The sequence below is a fragment of the Hippoglossus hippoglossus genome, chromosome 6, assembly GCF_009819705.1.
Source record: "Hippoglossus hippoglossus isolate fHipHip1 chromosome 6, fHipHip1.pri, whole genome shotgun sequence".
In the NCBI taxonomy this organism is placed as follows: domain Eukaryota; kingdom Metazoa; phylum Chordata; class Actinopteri; order Pleuronectiformes; family Pleuronectidae; genus Hippoglossus; species Hippoglossus hippoglossus.
This window is the reverse complement of record NC_047156.1, coordinates 24056108-24081094: the sequence shown is the minus strand read 5'-3', so window position 1 is coordinate 24081094 and position 24987 is coordinate 24056108. Positions and strand designations below refer to the sequence as shown.

Sequence of the window (24987 nt, the reverse complement as noted above, 5' to 3'; positions counted from 1 at the left end):
GCCTCACAAAACTCTGACAGAACAATCCGACCTCTGAAGGCAGGGGCAATGGGACACAGGTGTAACACATGAGGACTGGTGCAGACAATCACAGACAGGAAGTAAAACTAGACACGAGACACAAGAACCCAGACTACAAAATAAAACAGGAAACAGAACCCGGAGTGTGAAACAAGAAAGACAGGGATGTAAACAGAAAACACCTCTTCCAAAAGAGGTGGAACCCAAACCCTTACAGGAAACACAGGTAAAAGTCAATAAACCAAAAACAATCAAAAATGTCCAACAAAACTACCAAAACTCTTCATCTCAGAGTTTAGAGTCATGACAACTGGATCATTTGGAATCTACTATTATTAATGTTTTTTATGGCCTGATAACAAGCCTGTTTCCATCCCTGCTTTGTAAAGTGCATCAAGATTCTCTATCCAGGCCATTCTTTTATCATTGAAGGATTCTGTATGTGCCCATAGCAATTTCCTATAATTGATTATTATATCACTTTCTTAATGCAGAGTACTGACATGACCAAATTCTCCAGTAAATTTGACTACTGTATATAAAAAAGTATTAATCTCCATGAAGATCTTAGGCCAGAGCCTGAATCCTTCTTTATGTCCCGCCCACAGTATAATTACTAAGTATAGTGAAACACAACCCACGAATATTTGCCTGTTCTCTTTCTGAAAAAGAGAACAGGAGTCACTCTCTCTCTCCATCTCCTTCAGATACATGTCCCTGAGACCCTTCCAGCCGCGTCTAAATACAAACATTTAAATATGAACTCTTGAATGTAACCAATAGCTTAAATCAAGTAACAAATACATATTTTCAGGATTTACCAGGTAGTCCAACTTCCTTGCTCACTTTCTGAAAAGTCCGAAGGTCAGTGACGTCGGGAATCGATCAAGTGAATCTTTTGCTTGGGTTCAAATGTTTCATCTCTAGCAGGTGAAGCAAATGATGCAACTTTGACGTCTTAATGTCATTTGTGTTGCTTGGAACAATTGAAACAAATTTCAGTCCAGTCTTCGCATTGACTTTTATATAACCTCATTATGCAAAAAATTAGGCTTTGCATCTGGTGTGAATGTACCGCAAGTGGTGTCCTGACAAAACTCCCAATTCCCATTTTTCAGCTCTACAGTATAGTAGTTGGTCATTTTTATTTGGTTACCTTTGGTTATAGGCCTGACAATAGGGTTGGACCTGGGTGAGTGTCACCATACAGATTCTTCCTCAGAAATAACAGTATCTTTCTCCAGGCGTCTTCCTGAGCGTGACAATGTGCCACCATCTCTCCACCCATCAGAGCCAATTCTGCAAAGACAGGACGCAACAGAAAGCGTTCAAGCAAAATGTCTGATGTCCTGATAAGGTCAGATAACTCTCAGTCATGTACAACCTTTGGCTCTTGCTGCAAAAGAAAGGAATAGAGTGAATGGAGTGTGAGGTAAATATGGAATGGTGATCATGTGACCGGTGTTTGGGTACTTCAGGACTTTCAGCAGGTGACTGTTACCCGCTCGCTCCATCATCTCCTTCATCTGGAAAACAGGCAGAAAAAATACACTGATGTCCTACTTGTCACTTGGTGTCATGGTGTTTTAAATTTATTTGAATGTGTTTTTTTAGTGCTGTTTTTGCTGCAGTCATTTCCCATCACGACATTTTTGGAAAAAAGTAAATAAGAATTCAGAAGCAAGTGATGTGAGCTGTCTCTTATTGTGGGAAGTTGAAAGTGTTGTATGAGGAGCATATAAACGTAGACACTAAAAAACTATAAAGGACAGAGTGAAACTTGATCTTAAAGGGGATTGAATGATGATGCAAGCAGCATTGAAGGGCCCTCACAACTTTGTGCCCGTTTGGAGGCGGTGCAGATGCAGTGCCATTATTGCGAAGGATGAAAGTTGGCCACTCTGCCATGGCACTATTTGGTAAAGACTCACATTTTTTAATTCTTAAACTTAAAAATGCGTTATGTTGCATCTCTAAATAGTGGTTTTAGTAGAGTTTATTATACTATATATATACATATATATATATATATATATATATACACACAGTATATACAATATACGCTTCCTGGTTAGAGAGAACATGTGTAAGTGAAAGCAAAAGGGATTCAACCAGCTGAGTAGAGAGTAGATGTAAGAATACAAGTTGGTTTTAAGGTTCTGCTGAATGAAATCTGTCCCAAGAGGATAAGGAGTGAGAAGTTGCAGCTCTGCCGATGATTTAATGTTGGCGTGCTTTATTCTGGTGAGTGTCTGATGAGTATTTGCCACGTGCTGCACTAGCTAACATAACTGGAGTCAATGTACTTTGAGTCTTGGAAATTTATGACTTTGCTTTGCGGTTATCTGAGTATGTGTTTTACACTGTGGTAAATTCTTGAAAAGATTTTTACCAAGGGAAAAAAAACAATGGGAGTACAACTTTACTCGCACAAACTAAAGCATAATTAAAGGAATTAAAGGAAAATGCTACTGATGCTGTGGCAGATCAGCATGCTAGGGCCAGAGTTTTATGTGTGTAGCAGCACGAGATAATTTAATCTATATTTCTCGTGGAGATACTGCTAATTCATTCATTTGGATCTTTTGAATATTTGATCCGGATCTGGTATTTTAATTTAGAAGAGTATAATCAAATATTCCCCTTCTTAATACAGTTTGGTTATATTTTGCACCTGATGACAATGTGAGTCAAAAGGACTGTTGGACAAATGGCTCATGGCCCTGAAACAGACTTGTGGAGATCGCCCAGCGGATGTGCAGAGGAGTGTTTCATCAACCTAGGGGACTGATCTACTTGACCTGTTCAACCCATCAGATAGATCTCACCATACTAAATCTAAGGGGGGGGGCATGTACCTGAGTAGATGTAAATTTGTTTTATTTTATTTGATCTTGATGAGCTACTTTCCAGGTGACATCACTTCACTCATGATGTAACTTGACTCTATGACTAAAGGCAGTCTGCAGGGCTGCTGACTATTACTACTGTAAAAAATTCAGTTATCAAGATAACATATTGATACATTTTGTACTTCATCTAGACCAGTGGTTCTCAACCTTTTTTCAGTGATGTACCCCCTGTGAAATATTTTTTCAGCCAAGTACCCCCTAACCAGCGCAAAGTATTTTTGGTTGAAAAAAAGATGGAATACACGGCGCTGTGCCATCAGTGTCGGATTTATTAAACACTTATATTTTATTGAATATTTATTAAATAACTATTTTTAAAGGATTTTTGAATGGATGCTAATTTTAAATATATATTTTTTAAATCTCACGTACCCCCTGGAGTACCTTCACGTACCCCCAGGGGTACTAGTACCCCCATTTGAGAACCACTGATCTAGACAGTATAGGGATGCCTGTAATTATTTTCATTCAAAGATGATGTATTTCCATTGACTGCAATAGGTGACATGATGATAAATTTCAAAACATTTTCCAAAATTCAGTTTTTGAGATAAAATTTTGAAATATTTCCCATGAGAGTTTTTTCTTTGATTTTTGTCAACATTGGGAATCTATTTAACAATAATGTCTGTCTATCTGTTTGCAGTAAAACATTTTGATGCACCATGGGCTCAAATTTTGATGAATAACAAATCGGGCGGGATCACATGTGGAGGACAGTCCGAGGACTGCAACAGAGAATTGGATTTTATAATTGTTGCTAACTCAGAAGAGGGTTTTTGCTCAGGGGCCTATGTTTTGGTAAAAATTGCAAAGTTCTAGCACTTGATTTGCTATGTATTTTCAAACCTTTAAACTTTTAAACCAGTTAAGGTCTTTTGGCATAGGACTGGACCTATGTGCTAAGTTTCTTCCTCTGAATAATAAGAAAAGACATCTTAAAAGAATAAGACAAAGAAAAAACTGAATGAATTTGCAAATTGATTACCATATATCTCAAGCTGTTGGTTTAAGGATGGTGTAGTGGTAACTATGCCCTGTGTTAAATAAATACCAGCTATATGTTCTACATAGTATGAGCAGATGTCATTGTGTTTTCATTTCTCTACTCCTTGAAAAGTACCTGAGATAAGTGCTTGTGCATACATCACCGCATAGTGTGCTGAAGAAGTGCTAACAACTGCTAATCCTGAGTATAACATGTGTGAGCTTATTTCTGAATAAGCATCTGAACCACAGAGGTAAATTAAGAAAACTAACATAGAGTGGTGTCATTACACAAAATACACAACTTGAACACACTGAACCACATCCTTAGGAGCAGCACACATCTGACTGACGAAGTGACATTATTTGTCTTGGCTAACTACATACATCCAATGAACTATTCTGTTTCCTCTCTGTGATCAATAAAGTTTTCAGCCTGCTAGCTGTTGATTTACACTGGGTGCTGTCATTTCATGATACTCACGTCCATTGCAGACTCCTGGGCGGGGCAAACCTGATCGTCTTCACCTACAACTAGCAACAGAGGACACTGGAGTCGTCCCACCTGCCCGGAGACAAACCACAGCAACGTTTCAGCTTCACCTGCTGCAGCCTCTGAATCACCATAACCGTTACAAGGAGAATTTATCCACAAATACTTCACTTTGTTGTAGAAGAACTAGAAATACATTTATGAATCAAATTAATTAATGCCTCTACGCAGTCTTTGAAGAAATGTGAGCACAGAAGCACATTACACAACCCACCTGTGAGGACAAATAACCGAGAATTGTTGTGACTCAAATACAAATCACACAAATGTTTGTCTGAATAAATAAATGATTACAATCTTGATAAAGCTTGCAAGTGAAATAACTGGATCACATCGCTAAATTATCCCTACAGAAAATGATTTATTAAATTAACGAGAATTGGACAACCTAACCCAAACACATGATGCCTCCAGCCACAGCTGTTGGAGGCACTAAAATGGGAAAAGAAAGACACTTGCTTTTGACACCAAAAACACATTTATGCAACTGTAAAACAAAGAGGATAAGAATAGATGGTACTCACGTCCACCTTGAGTGAGGGGTCAGTGGGGATGGGCAGTAACATAGTTCGCATTATCATCTTCTTGTCCTCATTGAATGTTGTCTTCTTAAAATCTCTGACAGGAAAAAAACAAAAAACAATAAACATACAAGGTCTCATCTCACTTCAGTTACTGGTTGATTCATGTCTGTCCATCTCCTGATCTCTCTTATTCTATATTCATTATTCTATATGTTTTAGATTGTATTGTTTTAGCAGCCTTTATTATTTTGATAACTTTCAGTTCTAAAGCCCCTGTTGTTCTACTTTAAGTACCTTTTCCATATAAAGACCTTGAGCTGCATTTGATGCGATGAAAAGTGTAATATACATACATTTATTATTATATTAATTAAAATTATTCAGAGGTTTTCCACTTACATCTCCAACAATCTCAAATATGTGTCCAATGATTCATCCACTTGTTGCACATGAGTCCCGTTGATACACACCACACACCTGAGCTGTGACAAAGACATACAGACACACACACACTAAACAATTACATTGTGATCATCACCAAGCAGAAATCAGAAATTGTTTGTTTATTAGCGGTCGCCTGATAGTGACGTAGGAGATCAAGCCTTTTTGATTCGGTGAGGATGAGTCGCTAGGGGAAGAGGCGGAAGTACGGAGAAGGAGAGGGAAAAAAAGTTTGGCGAAACAGTTCTCCTGATCGGTGGGAGGTTTACGTAGTGAAGTGGAGGTAGTGAATCCCTCGGGACTACTACGGCTAAAGGGACGCTGCAACCGGACCTCAGAGAGACATATACCAACCGCAGAAAAGTAAGCGCTTGACAGTCAGCTGACTGCCGGTATCGTTGGAGGTAGAGCTGACTCACACACTGACTGACTGACTGACTGACTGACTGGTGCGATCATTATTTCCCTTTTTTTGTTGTGGATTATCTGTGTTTCTTCCATATTTTAGTTTTCCTTGGACATATCCTGAAGTTTCTTTTCTGTTTTTTCTCTCATTGACCTAGTTTTTTTCCTCTCTTTTCTTGACTCATCGACAAGAACTGTGCATCTCCTGTGGTGTTTTGTCATGGCTAGGGACCGAAAGACAGCTATTTTTGTTGTTGGAACTTTTCTATTGATAGGTCTTTTTAGGTTGTGTGAGAGTAACGTGGGTTATTGTTCATACCTCCTTTGTGTTGGCTTAGTTTAGTTTAATTTAGATCAATTATTGTCAGGGTTCTCCCTGGCTGGCACCCCAGGACCAAGAATACATACAGTGTAACATTAAGCTGTCACAACATGAAGACACACGTTTTCCTTTATGCCTCTTTCCAATATTTACATGTTAATAGATTTCCTTGTACATGCAAAGCAGACTGACTTGCCATGGATGAGACACACCCAAAGGTGCTGAGCTAGATCAAAACATGATGAAAATATGTTTCATCTCCACTTGTCTTACCTTCACAATTTGGGAGTACGCAGCCAATCTCAAGACGACACTGTTGCCTATGCAGAAGCCAAGCATGGCGATACTGCTGCCTTGGACCTGAGGATGCTGCTGCAGGACTCTGTAGGCCGTCTGCAGCAGAAAACAAACTCATACAACTGAAACACAAAGAAATGACCAGGCTCTAAGAGGCCAAACCTTTGGTCATCATTCTCATGAATTTGATTTCTGTAAAACTGAAATTATACAAAAGATAATAACAGTTACTGAATGCCATTTAAACAACACAGTATATACATAAACATATGTAAATAATGGCTACAACATACAAATACACCATTCAAGTGTTGTGTTAATAGCTGCACGTAACTTGGAAATGATTGTTAGATATACATGCAACAAAAAGCTATCAAGAGACTATTGCAAAAAAAGCCATAATTACTTGCAGCTAAATACTATGCTAATACTCAGTATTAGCATAAACTATATATATATATATATATATATATATATATATATATATATATATATATATATATATATATACACACAGTATATACATGATCTGAATGAACCACAAAAAAATACTCCACATGACACTTGTGTGCTATCATAATTGTAAATGAGCGTAAAAACAATGCTTTGCGTTGCATGCACCTGTAAGACATGTCAATGTGCACATAGTGGAGAAAAATAAACTTTAGCCTCCGGACAATATCAACTATTATATAGGTGCAACTGCAATGGTTACTTTAAATGTTGCTGCAACAAGCAATTGTCAGATGGCTTTATCTACTTTTCTTGCATAAAGTTCCAGTGCCACACAGACAAGATTTCAGTATTTGAAGAAATCAGCCAGCTCAACACTTGCAGGTCATTTCAACCAGTTTGGAGCATTCCTGTGTGTGTGTGTGTGTGTGTGTGTGTGTGTGTGTGTGTGTGTGTGTGTGTGTGTGTGTGTGTGTGTGTGTGTGTGTGTGAGAAAGGGGACGAGTAGATGCTGAGTGGATATATGTACATGTCATGAATCAATATTGAGGTGGTGGCCACAAATAAATCAATGTATGTGAAACACTGAGAAGTGTAAAAATACAAGAATATGATCACATGAGTTTGAATGCATGAATGTGGTCTTTGTGATCGGATCACAAATGTGTCCCCAATGTATCTTTGATGCTGCATTTAAGACTATTTGGATGAGAGGTGAAGGCCAGTTGGCCTCAATTCAACTTTTGCTACATCATATATTGTTGGGACCTAGTATTTGTGAACTATAGTTGGGCCTATATGTGTAGCCAAAGCCTTCAACCACATGTTTCCTTTATTCTGAAGACAAAGGAGAGTTTCCAGAGCTCAGTCTCCCAGGGTGATTCAACTTCACACCTAGGTGTCAAAACTGCCTCTGGACACAACTGTCTACCACTATTGGTTACTGTGTGCCCCATGACCCACAAGGTTACCAGGCCAATATAAGCCCAGTTCCCTCTCTCTTCTCTGTGTGAAGTGTGTTTTGCCAACCTCTACACTGTTAATAACTCCATATCCTTCAACTAACTGGAAGGACAACCAGTTAATTTTCCTTTTTTCGACGTACCTTCTACTATCCATAAAATTATATTATGGCAAGACGCAGAAATCTCACAAAACTTTTCATATAACTAAGATGAAATACAAGGGGACACTACAGCACTGAATCATTTGTTATTACAAAACAGGTAAGATAAGACCCATGTAAGTCTTTTAAAGGTCTTGTACACATTATGGTCCCAGAACTGATATAATATCCATAGACTGTGGTATCACAGTTTGTCCCACCACTGCCTTTTGCAGCTGGCATACCACACAGCAGTTTTTTTATCATGGTATATTTCCGAATTTTTCTCCACTTACATATAAGTGTATATTACATATATTTCTTGAAAAGAACTCACAATTTCATCATACCTGCATCCTGCACATAGAGATTGTGAGCCATCAATTTTCATTCTTAATCCCAGAAAATAAGGCACATTTTCTACAGTTGACCACTTACCTTTGTAACATTAAAACAATTTTCACTGGACATGATCTTCATACATTTCAATAAAAACTATGAGTTGGAATGTCCTATATTCAAATATTCACACATACAAAAATATACTTGCATTTTCAAATTACATTTAGGATGCTCATCGGGTTTACCTCAAAGTGATCAAAATCAATGTCCACGATCTTCCCAGATTCCTTGATTAATAGAGGCGGCAGGTATTCAACAGTCATAGAGGCGAAGCCATGAGAAGCCAACATCGCTGAACGGAACTCTAGTCGCAACCCAGCTGTAAACCCCCACACGTCCAGGATGCCAGGAAAAGGTCCAGGTCCTGAGGAGTCAAAACACCAACCAGAAAATCTACATAAGCATGATTTGTCCTGTTTCCTGCTAATGTTTTTTAATCATGTATTCCCTCAGTACCAGCAGGTTGGGCCCACTAGTTAAAGTTACCAAACATCCTTGATTTTTCATCCACATCTTTAAGTGTGAGCAGTTGAACAAGTTGATTAATTACCTAAGACAACAACCTAACCAAAATAATAAAAAATAAATCCTTCTCAGACTACAACTTGAAACAGTGTCATTTACACCAGGTTTTTAGCCTGTAACTGCAGCTATCGCCAGTATTTGGGCGAGAGCATGGAGGCGCGAGCTTGGGCGGAGTGAACACTCAAACTTGAATGTGGCTCCGGGCTTCGGATATCAGAGGACATTTGGACTAAGAAGATGGTGTAAATGAAGCAGTTTCGAGTCAAATTGGAATGTCAGAGCTTTCGGACACTTGGATGACACCACACGAGCAGTATGGAGGCATGTTATGTTTTACGTTATGTGGAAGTGGTCCACATCAATTTCAACTGTATTGGATTTGGCTGCAATGCTGTTTACCCCTGAAACACTCAATCACTTCACCCACCCCTCCCACACTTTCCCTTCCATTCACCTTTCTACTTCATCCCTACCTTTATCCATCCTTACCCAGATTTCTTCATTCTTCTTCCGTCATCCCTTCACCCACATTCCTTCATTATCTTTCCCTCATTCCTAACCATATTCCTTCATCCTCCTACCATCCTCCCTTCATCGTCGTTGCATCATCCATATCCTCATCCCTGCATCCTTTTCCTCATCCATTTCCACATCAGTTCATCCACCTTCCCTCATCCCTTTATCATATTTCCCTCATCTCTGCCCACATCATCATGAGGCCTTCCTTTCTCCCTCATCCATTCTTATTGAGTTTGGAGCCTCTTGCATGTCTTGTTCGAGTTACTGTCTAGAGGGGCCCGTAGTAAGCTTGGCTGGAATGATGCCTGAGATACAACCCCGTCACCGAGTCTCCCCCTGCCGGTCCTCAGAGCAGCCTAAGAGATGCATCTTCACTTCAACCCCTTCCCTCACTGTCCTTTCATTTTTCCTCAACTTCTAATTGGTACTATCGTTTTCATGTCAAACCTTTGAATCACATGTTATAATGTAGTTCTTGCTAGTTGACACATGCTAATGTTATTGGTTACTGTTGCTCAGAATGTTCAATCTGACATAAATCCACAGGACACCTCCCTCCAGACTTTGACTTTCCGTTGGTCCTACCTGGGGGCAGGAAAAGAGTTGCAGTGAGTCCACCCTCTGTGATTGGGATCCTGCGGATGCCAGGCGCCATGTACCAGCGCTCCACCAACACAGAGGCCAGCAACACTTGATCCCCAAACCCCTCAGTCTGGTGACCCTGGTACACTGAGATTGTGACCTCCATGGGAGTCTGGACATTCAACCTCCTGATCCTGAAAGATGATGGGAGAGTCTTTGATACCAATAACTGATTCAGTACTGATTGGTATCATGTAAGTACTGCTGGCCAGGTTGGTGTACATTTGTCCAGGTTTGCTGCCTGGAACTGGTATGAGGCTCCACAATAGACCCATCGGTTCAACCCCTGAATATGTCCCACCCAGACAGGGATCCTCTGAAACTGGAAAGAAACAATTAGCAGCTATTTCTCATCTTTCCCATTTTAATTAAACATTTTTCTATATTCCTGAATTATCTTCATCTAGGTATTGAAATGTGTACCGTTCACAGTCCCAGTGGCATCAGCAGTGTAGTGACCGTACGCCTCCCACTTGTTTCCTTGTTCACACTGGTGAAAGGCGTGGACAGTCAACTTGAAACCAGGTAAGAGATTCTGGACCAGGACAATGAACTTCTGATCTATTAGTCCTCTGGACGGCTGGACCGACAGACTCACACATTGTTTTCTGTCCATCGTGAAGTGAGCAGACTGATAAAAAACAACATAAACATAAAGTATAAAAAGTAAAAGCATTAAATACAGATAGCTGCCTGCTGTGAATGTTTTAATGGGACACGTCCTATTAATTAAATCCTATGAATTATAACCTTGATTAATGTCAGAGCCCAGCAGGTCAATTGAAAATGTAAACATGTGAAACTTGTCTGCAAGCAAACATACAGTTGTTTTTATATAAGGAGAAAACACAGAGAGAGAACACACCTCGGAGCTGTTGTCTTCAGGTTTGTCTTCTGTCAGCTGATAAACTCGTCAAGGAGTCTGGAAACAAAAGTGAGACAGGACTCTACAACAGCTACATTTAAACCATCTGAGCTTCTGCCTCCTCCCACATAAACATTCCTCTGTTTGCAGAGCTGGCCCTTGCCTTCATGGAGCCCCTCACCGCCTTGTTGCAGCCAATATAACCAATGTGCTTCAATCAATCCAGGACTCTGCCCTCGAAAATAATAATAATAATAATGGTGGTGTAACCTAGGGTATTTTCTGTAGTTTATCCAGTTACAGACGTTCCTTTTGAAGCTATTCTTGGTTACGTAGCCTCCTAAGGTCCCTTAAATGCATCACATGCAAACTATGGACAGGTGCTGCTAAGCTGCTGCTCACAGTTACACACATTAACACACTGCCACCGCAGAGCGTATGGCTCAAACGTACACTACACTCACTGAGACATTTGCTTTGATACCAAAGGGAGGCAGGGAATTGCTTAATTTGCCCCTAATGAACATACAGGGAGGTGTGTCTCTGTCTGTTTGAGCCACTGAACCTCGAAAAAAATCGAGGGGGCATTGCACTCTGCAAACGCGGCTAATGCTTTGCCAACCAAAGCATGAAGATGGCGAAACAAAAGTCGAGAATGAAAGTCTGAAGGCAGTATAAACAAGGAGAGCTTCATATGGCAGTAACAGAGACAATTCGGCAGAGACCATAATAACGACACTGAAACGACAGGAAGTCTTTGTGTGGTATGTACAAACTATTATGACACCAAAGTAAAGGTTTATTTTTCGTCTTGTTTGCTGGTTTTCACTTCAATGTGATGCTTCATCATTTTTACCAGTATTAACATTAACATCAGAGCAACGCCTTATACTGTGTGAATGACAAATTCATTTACCGTGTTACATTCAAGAATAATGTGGACAATGTTGAAGTATTTTGTTGTATCATTTATTTTTTACGACTTCCCCCCTCTGAACTAGTAGCAGCAGGGGGTGTATTGTAAAGCCCGAGGCTGGCCAGTATGGTCATTAAGCATATTTACCAATGGTGCAAAATTATGTTTTTTCAGTTGCAGTCCCTGAGGGTGGAGTGTGTGTAGGTGGTGTGTGAATTAGAGAGCATTTATTTTGCAAAGTTGTGAAGTTGGGTCTGAAGATTGTTTCCATTGTTTATCAGAGCTCTGAAATGACTGGCATTCAATACATAAAAAAATAACACTTGATCACTAAATCATTTAAACGTGTATACAACAAACAACACGTTTCGTGAAAAGCATTGACTATAAAATCTCCGTTCAGGATAAACCAGGTAGGATGAACACAAAGTTTTTCTAACTTCACTCTGGTCCATAGACTCCACACAACGTCCAGCACAAAAATAATAAAAAGTGAGGACTCACTAATGACAAGGAATAATTCTAAGCTCCAGAGCATCAACACAAGCCAAGAGAACAGAACATTCCAAACAAGCAAGTTTAGAATGGGCACTTTATAGTGTCATAAGACTTCCTCTAAACCCTTTAATTACTTTTGTTGCTGTTCATTTTAATGGGCTAAATGTGGAGTTTCACTGGCAGCAATATTGTTATCAAGGAGTATAAGAGCTGTATGTTACGTTTCGTTGTAGAACTGGACCTGAAAGCAGACACAGGAAGGGATTGGTTAGTGAGTGAAACAAGGGTCATTTTAATCAAGCGCTGAGGCAGGCAATTTACAAGCTGGTGGCTGGTTGATGACTGAGCAGGTGATCCTGTGAGCGCAGATAGGCAGGCAGGTTGGCCAAGTGTGTGTACCACAGAAGTGACGGAACAACGATGAGTGGAGAGAAGACCGGGGTTCTTGTAGGGCTGCTGATGAGGTGATTGCGACCAGGTGTGGGACTCGCACCAGGTGCCAGGACTACCGAACTCACACACACACTCACACACACACACTCACACACACACACACTCACACAGGGGAGGAGGTGAAGAGAAGGGGAGCAGAGAGAAAAGGGAAAAGAGAGGAACGGCCTGAGCCCTGACACTGCAATCCTTTCTGGAATAAACTGACCCTTCCACTGCAATTCTGCCTCTGTGTATTCTTCATGAGAAATCTTCTTCAACACCTGCTGGGCCCTGACATTAATCAACGTTATTATTATATTATATTATTATAATTCATAATTCATAGGATTTAATTAATGGGACGTGTACCATTAAAACATTCGCAGCACACATCTATTTGTATTTAATGCTTTTTACCTTTTATACTTTATGTTTATTTTGTTGGATATAATTTGCTCATGTTGTATTTATCTCTGATTATTTTATCAGTCTGCTCAGTTCACGATGGACAGAAAGCAATGTGTGAGTCTGTCGGTCCAGCCGTCCAGAGGACTAAAGTACACGTGAGTACTACCAGTGTAAATTTTCATTAATCAACAGTTTGCTGTCAGTTCCAATCTGTTCTGTCAGTTGTAGCTGCAGGTAACAAGTTGTTTGCATGATGTCCTTTCACTCAGGGACTCTTATTTGTTTAGAGAATAAACACTGAAGAAGCAAAGTGTTCAGTATACATTTACATAGAAAATTACAAGATAAACTAGGGCTACGTTGTAGCACTGACGGGCCCGAGCACACGCACGTTGAAGCCTGTTGCGGTCGGTGGAGAGAGCGATCATTGAACAAGCGCACGTCTCCGCATTGCACGCGTTTTGCGCACTGCGGCAAGGACAAACGCTGCACTTCCTGCGTCCGTCAAGCGATGTCGATCCTTGCCTGCTAATTGCTCATTACGATCCACGCTATCAATTGCATATCACACTGTGAAAATTTTATGTAAATCGAATGATATTTGTAAAACAAAGCTTACTTCCTGTTGCCAGTAGGTGGCGCCATCACTATTATTACCTACAGACTAATATATCTCTTCAAGTAGGGGCTCTGATGTAGGGTGAGCAATTTTGTGTCAATTGGACAATGTTACAACAACTTAATTATCACACTGATCAGTAGGTGGCGCTATGACCCTGAACTAATATTAATATATGGATGTGTTCAGGTCAGGATTGTGATCATAGGTCAGTAGTTCGGAGCCGGTTGGATAATGCAGAGTGGATTTACAAAGTACTTCCTGTTTCATGGCGAATCAGTAGGTGGCGCTATGACACTGAGGAAATATTGACACAGAGCTGTTCAGGCTTGGACTATAATCATGTGACAGATGTTTGGTAGTGATAGGACAATGCACACTGGAGTTATGACAACATCGTGTCCTTTGGCGAAAGATGATCCTTCGCCGCACCTCAATGTTTACACGGTTTGAGGAAATGTCACAATTCTGACCATGGTCCAATGACTTCTCTCAGCTCATTTGAGCTGTATATTGTTAAGCAGCCAGGCGCAGTGCATCAAAGTATAAAACATGTCACTTCCTGTAGCCAGCAGGTGGCGCTGTGTTTTTAAGCCATGATTTCTATGTAGATGTCGTCAGGCCGGGACTCTTGTCTTACATGTCTAGTTTTGACTCGATTGGACCAAATATATCTGAGATACAGAACCTCGTGTTTTGATGGCGTGTAATCAAACTTTGAGGCAACGCCACGGTCACACCGTGTGACGAAAAATCGATCTTTGAGTTAGTTTTTATCTCCATCTTGTTTAGATGACACTCATCTCAATTTGAAGTTGATCTGATGAAAGCCCTGGGACAAGTACTTCGAAGTAAAAATGTGGAAAATGTGGAAAATGGCCACTAAAGTCAAAATGGCGGGCTTCCTGTTTGGTCTAGCATATCTATCTAAGAGACTTATTTGTTTGTTATGAAAAGACACATGTCCCCATCGATTTTTGTACATGTCGGCCAATCGTGGTGCCGGGGCTGCCGTTTAGGGGGCGCTAGTCAGTTATTTTGCCACGCCCATTCCTTAAGGTGGCGCAAGGTTTTGGTCATCGATTAAAAAGAGCAGATAAAACACAAATTAATATCTTGACAGTCCAGTTCGGTCTCCTTATTCAAGATTCAAGATTCAAGATTCAAGAGTTTATTGTCATATGCACAACGATAACATTAAGCAGTCGCTTGCAATGAAATGCTTGGGTCACAGGCTCTCTTATAACAATTCTCAATCAAAATTTAAAATTTAAAATAAAATATACATATCTAAAATATATATATACACCTAAAGAAAAAAAGAAAAACAATAGTGCAAGTGTGTGCAATAGTGCAAATATGCAATAGTGCAAATATGCTAAGGTGCAGAGTTATGACAGATTGGAGGAGTTTAAAAGTCTCATGGCCTGGGGGATGAAACTGTCTCTGAGCCTGGTGGTGCGGGCCCGGATGCTGCGGTACCGTCGGCCAGACGGCAGCAGGCAGAACAGTTTATGGCTGGGGTGATAGGGATCTTTAATGATCCGGTTGGCCTTCTTCCTACTGCTCATGTTTGTCTTCTTTGTCGAGGGGTTCCCATCCCTGTGGGATTGTGCCTCTTTCTCATCCTCATCCTGATTGGGCCCGTTTGCCCACTCGTGCCTTTTTGAATGGCTGCCAGTCGCTCACTCCTTCTGACCTGTGCTTGGGAGACTTCTGGTCTGTGATGTGGATAAGAAAATAATTTAATTCTTGATCTTAAAGCAGTGATTTGACATTTCTAAAAATGCACATTCTAAACTGCACTTGGCTGCAGATCCATAGTTAATGAGAGTTTTATCATTCTTCCCATTAAACTCTGAGCAAAAAACAAGAATATTTACCAAAATGTTGAACTGTTCTTCTACAATATAAAATGATCAAGACAGGAAGATATTTCAAACACTCACCTGTTGCCACGCTTTGCATTCATTTTTGAATGCTTCTCATTTGTCATCCCAGCAGGGCTGCGCTCCTTGGCTGGGCTGGCAGGGCTGCGCTCCTTGGCTGGGCTGGCAGGGCTGCGCTCCTTGGCTGGGCTGGCAGTGCTGCTGGAGGCGTCCTCCTTCAGGGACATTTGAAGGATCACCTGGTCTCCATGTCCTCCATCGTCAGAGCTTGGATCCTGACAGATGTCCATCAGATCCTTAGATGACTTCACACTGGAAGACAAATGAAACTGCTGAGCCAAACACCTTAATCACCTTATATCTCAGATATTTTTTACCCATGTCTATCAGCACAGACTTACACAGACCATCTAAGCACAAACTTACTAGAGGCTGTTTCTGAATGAACCCTGAAGGTGGCTCATCGTGATAAATGGATGCTGGAGCATTCTGCTGGGGGTAATTCTTCTGAACTGACTCATCATCAGCATCTGAGTCATTAGGTCCAAAAAGCACTGCAGGTCACAGTATTCTGCTTGGACGTCTTCTCCCCCGAGCGGATGAGTCCCCTTTAACAAGATGAGGAAAACCAACATTGTTACATGTCCTCGTGTTTGGATTATGAAAAGGTTGTGCTGTTATAAATTCATCCAGGCTGTTGATCACAAACGAGAATTTAAACTATTGACTGAAATGAAGAATTGTTTCATTGAGATAGTTTGCAGTGGATGGCACAGGGGAAAGAAACACAGACTGAAGGAAAGACACCATAATTAGTGAGCTAGTGGAGCCAGCTAAGTGGTTGTAAACTACTTTCTTACCATAAATCTGGCTTCCATCCAGCGTCTTGGCCAGAACGCATGAGGTAGGAAGTTTCCTTCATGCTCTGGATCTCTAATGGCAAACGCAACTTGCCTCAGCTGTGGAGAAAACACAACATTGTGAGAGTTAGTTAACTTCAAGTTTACATTGTTGATCATGTACATCAGGTGCACTTCTATTACTGAGACATATGGATGAAGTGTCTCTGATTTGTCTCATTAGTAAAATAGTAGAAATCAGTGAACTTCTACTGGAAACCCTCTCACTATAATAATCAAGTGTGTGGATTTAAAAATACACAAACATCACGGCAGAACTGTACGTGTTTGTTGTGATTTAAGTGCAGATACTGACCAATTCATTCTCATTAGAGCCTGGGAACAGTGGGCTGCCCATAGCCAGCTCAGCAGCAATACAGCCGAGAGACCATACATCGATGGCCCCGCTGAAAGGTTCTCTATACAGAACCTCAGGAGATCTTAGGATAAGAAACACAAACATATTACTGAGGTTTTAAAATGTACTAAACTCCTTGTTACTGTCAATATGTTACTGTCCGTTTCTGAGACATAAACCTGACATGCCAGCGTACAGGACTTGTCTAATTAATTACAGCAAACACAGCTGTCCCAGGTATACAGATGTGCTGTCAGTTACCTACCTGTACCCCACAGGCTGGATGACATCACCGATCTGTTCCTCAGGATCATCGAAGGCTAAACCAAAGTCAATGACTTTAACTTTGAGTGGCTTCCTGACATGATCCACCAACATGATGTTATCTGGCTTCAAATCGGCATGAATGATCCCTGCGCTGTTCAGAAATTCCAAGGATGTAGCCAGCTGAAATCATGAAAAACATAATAATAATCATGAGCTACAGAGTTATTTCCTCAACAACAACTATAACAGACACATTTTAGCGACCAAGTTTACCCTTCACCCTACAAAGCAGTCAGTGTAAGAGCTTGAGTTTAAAAAACAAACCTGCTGTAGAATGGGGCGGATCTGCTTCAGCTGAAGGTGTTGACCCGGGCTGATCTGCTTGAATTTCTGCAGATCCATATCCAGGTGCTCAAACACATGACAGTAATGTCCCTTGTAGGTGAATGACTCGTCGAATCTGACAATGTTGAACCTCTCTGAGTGGAGCGCCTTCATGGTTTGAAGGGTGACCTCCTCTTGCATGGCGCTGTCAATGTCTTCCATGCGTTTGATCATTTTTAATGCCACCGTTTCATCGGTGGTCACATTCCTGCATTGGATGACCACTCCATAGTAGCCACTGCCCAGGATTTTCTGTGCCTGATACTGTGTAGTGGGGGAGGGGATCAGGTCTCCTACAGTGATTTCTAACTCACTGTTTTGAGACATGGTGACAGAATAGTTCTCCTGTTGATTTTTCAGACTTGTCAGGAGAATAGAAAAGAAGGAAGTTAGACACAAAGCCACGTATGCTCTCACACAAACAGACAGTTCCCATGTATGTAGCAGAAATGTTTACAGCCAGTTCATCAACCTCAGTCGTTTTAATCTTGAAAATCAGCCAATACTAAAAGTACTGCTTCAATCAAAGATTCATTACAGGCCGATAAATATTTATCTCTTCTATTACTGTACTCCTAACACTATATCTACATATTTATTGTTCACGATTCAAAATCATGCCCACATTGTACACTAAGTAAGATATATAGAAGATAAAACTACTAATGACACATGAAAATATCTTTTCTCAACGTTTTACTCCCATCAAGCTCAAATTGTAACAACATTGTAATAACATACTTAATCTGCTTAATTCAACAAGTGTCAGCTGGAAAAAATTCAACTTACTCAACTAGGTTTGATCCAGGGAAGCTGATGTCCATTTCGGCAAAATGTTAAAATCTTTATAAACAAAGTGTTAATCTCTGTAATCACGCAAAGATTTTAGCCAAGTGCTCCTCACAATAGGTTAATGTGACTGAAGTGATGAAGCTGTGTGCCTATATACCTCTCACACGGCCTATATACCTCTCACACGGCCTATATACCTCTGACACGGCTTTGATGTCTAATTCGAATAAAGCCACACAATCAACGTCATGCCTTTGTAGTGATTTCTTTTCTTTTATGTGAATTTTCTTTTTCTTTTCTTTTAATCTTTGTCAACCATCGTGATTTAAACACTAGATGGCGCTAATGCACCTTGATGTCGGTTGCCACCCGCAAATAGACCACAAGGGTGGGCGAAGTGAAACACTGCTCAGCGAAATGACACATAAACACCTGCTGAAATACTAAAACTGCCTTAATGGTAGTTCTCACTCCTGTATGTTTTTTACTGGAACATATTTTTTAAGCTAATACACCCACACACATACAATCTTATCTCAGAAAATGTCTGTTAATCAATATGTGATTTTGTGTGTGTACAAATGTTTAGGTCTTTTCCAGTATAAACATTGACCTTGTCAGGACCAGTAGACCTGACGGGACCAAAGCTCAGTCCTGATGAGGCCAAACTTCATTTCTGTGTTCCTGGTTAAGGTTAAAGATCAGATGTGGATTGTTGTCAGGTTAAGGTAGAAGGATTACGTTAGGCTGTCCATTATGAATGGAAGTCAAGGTAAAGTCTGAAGCATAGCTCTGTATGTGTGTGCATGTCTATCTAGTTATAATGGCCCATCTTGGTTCAATTCATCATTGTGGGGTGGTTTTGCCTGGTCCTCACAGTCATTGGGTTGTTTGAGGGTTAAGACTTGATTTTAGAGTTAGAGGTAGATTTGGGCTATAAGTAGATTCAGGTTAGGTATTTAGTTGCAATGGTAAAGGTTAGAGAATGAATCATGTCAATGCGTGTCCTCAGAAGTCTAGAGACGAGCACGTGCTCAAGAAATGTAATTAAAAAAATTTAAAAAAGGGATCAGTTTGCCTACTGTCTTTATTTGACCTTGATTTAATGTTGGGTTCATTATGAGTAGCTGTTAGCTTGAAGAGTTTAAGAATCACGCATTTGTTCATGCTGTTGATTTCTTGCCATGTCAATTTTTATAATTGAAAGCTGGAACCTGAAAGTGCACATGAAAATTAAACAGAAAAACAAGGCCCATTCAATAGATGAGTTTAAGGCTTAGGTTGTAACTGATTAAAAACTAAGCACATTCAATATAAAAAAATAATCTCATTTCCCACACATCAGACAAATTACCCCATAGCCAAATTCTTTTGAGATCAGTAAGAGGCAAAAAAACTTCCTAACGTTATATCAAATACCCCAGATCCACACAAATGTAACGGGTTCTTTGAGACATGCCTGACCCCACACTATTTCATGGCTATCAATTGAGGTTTTGCATAATCCCTACAAACTGACTTAAGTAACCTACTTAAGTTAAAATGAGTCTTGTTTACATTTTTGCAATCACATTGCATTTTATCATTGATTTCTGGCACAATGAAGACTTCCAATCACTGACCAGCTCTGTAGTTGAGTCAATTATACTTTAAAACACAATTTCCATATTTTTCCAAAAAAACAACATCAATATTTCATTTTGAGTATTTTATTGCAACAATGTTGAAAACACATTTGCCAAGAGATATTAAATTGTCTGCAGGTCAAACTCCGGTCGCCATAATACCACAGAATCTGAAAAAGAGGCAGCTTTGTTTTAATATCCAGAACAATAAAGTATATTTGATATCATCACGACTCAGATATTGTACTCTAGCAGGCTTGTACTTACCTTTAGAGTAAAACATCAGGCTGTCTGAGGGCCAGAGGACATTACATCTGCTTTCTGTGGAAAGAAACAAGTCTTTTAAAATAAAACCAGGCATCAAGTAACAAAACATTTGTTTTAGACCACAACCTCAGAGAAATATGGAACGGTAAGGTATAATCAAGAAATATCATTTGGCAGAATCTTGTCATCACAGGTAGTGGTCCATTTAAGCAGATTTTCATGTTAATATTTTCTATCAAACCAACATTGGCACTTTGTCATAGACTTTGAAATACTTACCAAGGTCAGCCCAAGAGATGCAGCCTTTTCCTGGAGAAGAGACAGAAATACCCTTATTACAAGTCAGTGATTAGTCTATTAAGCTTCAAGTTTGCAGGTTACTCAGCAACAATGTTGTCCACATTACAAGTTCAGGTCAGACATTTGTTAAAGACATCACTGAACCAGCAAAAGCCATTTTGCAATTCTCTGAATTCTCACCTCAGTCAACCTCGTCTTGGCCGTTCAGTCGGATCTCAGAGAGCGATCAGAACCTGCAGACGACAGAACAGCATAAGATGAGTATGCACAACATACATGGGGTGAAGCTTTCTACGTTGACCAAATCAGATAGAGCTAATATAACAAGACTCCATGGTTTCAAGTCAGTCGTCATCTAGTCATCACAAGGTCAGACTACAGGGATCATGAGGTTTACTAAAACCAACCAAGTTGTTGTTGCCAGCAGGTGGCACTGTGATTTTAAGTCATGATTTCTGTGTAGATGTCATCAGGCCGGGACTCTTGTCTTACATGTCTAGTTTGGACTCGATTGGACAATGTATGTCCGAGATACAGAACCTTGTGTTTTGATGGCGTGTAATCAAAGTTTGACGCTACGCCACGGTCACACCGTGTGACGAAAAATCGATCTTTGGGTTATTTTTTATCTGCGTCTTGTTGTGATGACACTCATCTCAATTTGAAGTTGATCAGATAAAAGCCCTGGGACAAGTACATCAAAGTAAAAATGTGGAATATGGCCAAAATGGCCACTAAAGTCAAAATGGCGGGCTTCCTGTTTGGTCTAGCATATCTAGCCAGGAGACTTATTTGTTTGTTATGAAAAGACGCATGTCCCTGTCGATTTTTGTACATGTCGGCCAATCGTAGTGCCGGGGCTGCACTTTAGGGGGCGCTAGTCAGTTATTTTGCCACGCCCATTTCTTAAAACCATCTGAATGTCTGCAGGGGGGGCTGTTGCTACACAAATGTAGTTTGAGGGAGGTTGAACCTCCAACAAGGAAGTTATAGTAATTTCGTGTGTCACGGCGAGTTGATGAAGTTTGACGCCACGCCACTAATATGGCGTTTGACGAAAGGTCACAGTAATGTTATGCCTACAGTATCAATGTCTTGAGAACCATTTGACACAGGTTTGACGTGGCTGCGGGCAGTGGGTGAGGAGGAATACCTCCACGTGTAAGACGTTCCAAAAACAAGACATTTCCTGTTGCCACCAGGGGGCGCTGTGATTTTAAGTCAAGATTTCTGTGTAGATGTCATCAGGCCGGGACTTTTGTTTTACATGTCTAGTTTGGACTCGATTGGACCTTGTATGTCCGAGATACAGAACCTCGTGTTTTGATGGCGTGTAATCAAACTTTGATGCCACGCCACGGTCACACGGTGTGATGAAAAATCGATCTTTGAGTTAGTTTTTATCTCCATCTTGTTGTGATGACACTCATCTCAATTTGAAGTTGATCAGATGAAAGCCCTGGGACAAGTTCGTCAAAGTAAAAATGCATTTACAAAGCAGAAGTTTTGTAGATTAGAAGTAGAATCCATTGTTTCACCTACATGTGCTGATCTATCCAAGGAGCGAGGGCCCTTTAATACTCCTCGCACCTTTAACTTTACATTGAAGTTCTTAAACCATCATCAGAAATACAACTTTTCATCACTGTGTTGGGATAGAGTCGTGATTGCCATTTTGTCTGTGATTCAAAGTTTGGTCTGTTCATGTTTGTTTACACCCTACATGTCTTTTCCTCGTGTGTTTTTTTTTTTTTATGTGCCTTTTACCAAATAGAATTTTCCTTAATCTTGTTGATAATTTGCAACAAGAATTTGATCAAGTGCCTTTCTGAAAAAGATCTAAAACTTATAAAATGTTATGTTTCCATGTAAATAAACGATGTATTTCATTGGCTCTTTTTGTGAATGTAAATCAACGAAATAACCAGTGTCTGCCTGTGGAATTACAGGATTTAATCTGAATTTGTTTGTTCTCTAAAGCTAATGTCTGATTTTTCCTCTTCACATTTGCAGTATGTTGTCCAACATCAGAGTTTAAAGGTTAACACTGCATCAAATGATAACATGAAGTCAGCTTAGAATCATGTTGAAAACTAAAGAATGTTAAAAGTTAAATTTGTTCAGTGTGATATCTTTTATTTCAGACTGTCAATTGTTGTATGGTCTACGGTTGTAAAATAATCAGATCATTTAAGTCAGATCAGTTTCACTCGAGTCATTTTGTGTCATGAATGGATTCATATAGAGACAACTAACTAACATTATTACGCTAGGGTCAGGCACATCCTCACTGGTTGTAAAATAAGTATCTCCTAAGGTAGGTATACGTTGATACACAACCAGATAATGCCTTGCAGCAACACTAGAAACTAAGTGAACTGCTACCAATGCCTTGCCATCCAAAACATCGAATGCAGTTTAAAGGACAACATTTATCCGCGAGAGGGAACAGGGAAAGAGAGGGCCTCCTCCACTGGCCAGTAGTGGTCAGTTGGAGCAAGTCCGAGACTGGGAGATGCTGGTGGATGTGGGCCAGCGACTTACAGTCCCATCACATATTGTCACTACCACCCTAAGACCTGACCTGATAATCTGGTCTAATACCATGTGCATCATCTACTTTTTAGAATTGACAGTACCCTAGGTGGATAATGTTGATGAAGCAAATGAGAGGAAAAGGCTGTGGTATGCAGACCTTGCATTTGAGGCACAGCAATGTGGCTGGAAAGCAATAGCTTGCCCTGTGGAGGTTGGCTGCACCATTAGGTTGCACAAAGATCTGGAGATCCATCGACAAGCCCTGCGCCGGACCATAAAAGAAACATCACACACTGCAGAACGCTGCAGCCAATGGCTCTGGATCAGGAGGAAAGATCCCAACTGGGCCCCAAAGGCTAGGGACATGCACCCAGGTCTGATCAACCTGTGGTGGGCCTGCCTTAAAAGAGGATGTCTTGTGATTAAAAGGCCTAAACACCTGATGACGCTAAGGTACACAACTGAAGATATGTCCCTAACATCCGCTGGTGGTCACTAACATCCGCTTACATCAACTGGCAATAGGCATTAATTGCTGCGGTCGAACGTACAAGGAATATTCTCCATCTTGTCCTATGTTCTAAAATGGTACAGAGTTTAGTTTAAAAAGGCTAAAGAGGTAATGATGTCTGATCTACTGAGCAGCCACATGGCTTTTATAGTACTGCCATAATACCCAGCAGCCAGTCAGATTTACCTTTATCCTCAGCGTACCCTCAAGTTCGGCCTGTATCATTGATCAGAAGGTCAAAACACTTGATGACGCTAAGGTGCACAACTGAAGTTATGTCCCTAACATCCGCTGGTGGCCCCTAACACCTGCTAACATCTAATGTTTTTTTTGTGGTAATTTGTGCAGAAGACCTTCAGACGTACAAGGGATATTCTACATCTTATCCTATATATTAAATCATATAAACTCTTGTTGCTTTTTACATAAGTGAGATATAAAAAATATGTTGCAGTTGTAATATTTCCATCTTCCTGGAGAAATCTAACTCCAAAATTGAATTAGTTGAGATCTCAAATTTCCTTCAAAATTAAGACAAACACAATCAAGTAACACTGTATCGATTTACGGTGATAGTCAGCAGCAACTGTGTCTTATTCTGAAAATATCTGACAGTTAGATGCTTACTATCGCTATTTGATCACCAGCCATAATGAGGTCACTCTACTCTGCCTTATACAGCTTGTTGGAGCTAAGTTCAGGTGAAGGTGCTGATGGCTGATGAATTAAAGGAAGAAACTAAACTTGCACCTGTGAAACAGTGAATTTTCAGCTTGTAAAACAGCAAAACTTTAGTCTCAGTGGAATAAATCCTGAGAACAAATTATTCGATTTTGAATCTTTTAATAATTGTTTTAAATATGGGAGGGAACCGGAGCACCTGGAGAAAAGCCACAACAAGACTGAGTGGAATAAATACTGAGAGCAAATAATTCCATTTTATACATTTTATTCATTCTTATAAATGTGGGGATAACAGGAGCACCTGGAGAAAACATATTTAAATTTGAAAGTGAAGCTATCGGAATAACATCATCCACCTTTTATCTCCGGAAGAAGGAAGAGAACCTTGCTCTGAAAGAGGAGAAGAAGCCAGGCTTTTTGCACAGGCGTCTTTTCAAAGAGGAGCAAATTGATATCTCAAGTTCTGGATCTCTTAAAAGAAAGGAAACCAATAGCATCTCTGGACAAGGCCACTTCTTACACAACTCCTTGAAAATGACCTCGTCAAGGATTGTGTTGGGGTTCAAAGTTGAGTCAATGTCTTTGACCTCGGCCCATATTCTCTCCAGCAGATGATGACTTGTGTCT

The 24987-nt window shown here is 40.3% G+C and overlaps 1 protein-coding gene, 1 long non-coding RNA gene and 2 other non-coding genes across 4 annotated transcripts; all 4 read right to left on the bottom strand.

Moving 5' to 3' along the window:
* Nucleotides 1–1183: 1183 nt before the first annotated feature.
* On the bottom strand, nucleotides 1184–10724 carry LOC117763235 (peroxisomal succinyl-coenzyme A thioesterase-like). The gene is made up of 10 exons (XM_034588195.1): nucleotides 10532–10724; nucleotides 10331–10430; nucleotides 10052–10242; nucleotides 8608–8786; nucleotides 6439–6558; nucleotides 5397–5479; nucleotides 4998–5091; nucleotides 4405–4485; nucleotides 1406–1547; nucleotides 1184–1320 (listed from the first exon to the last, which is right to left on the bottom strand). Exons 1-10 carry the CDS (start codon nucleotides 10722–10724, stop codon nucleotides 1184–1186), a joined length of 1320 nt encoding a protein of 439 aa, XP_034444086.1.
* Nucleotides 10725–20142: 9418 nt separating this feature from the next.
* On the bottom strand, nucleotides 20143–21001 carry LOC117763446. The gene is made up of 4 exons (XR_004614166.1): nucleotides 20808–21001; nucleotides 20607–20636; nucleotides 20328–20381; nucleotides 20143–20230 (listed from the first exon to the last, which is right to left on the bottom strand). It is a non-coding gene; the product is annotated as an uncharacterized LOC117763446 (long non-coding RNA).
* On the bottom strand, nucleotides 20451–20523 carry LOC117763918. The gene has a single exon (XR_004614272.1). It is a non-coding gene; the product is annotated as a small nucleolar RNA SNORD47 (small nucleolar RNA).
* On the bottom strand, nucleotides 20705–20771 carry LOC117763926. The gene has a single exon (XR_004614279.1). It is a non-coding gene; the product is annotated as a small nucleolar RNA SNORD78 (small nucleolar RNA).
* Nucleotides 21002–24987: the final 3986 nt, after the last annotated feature.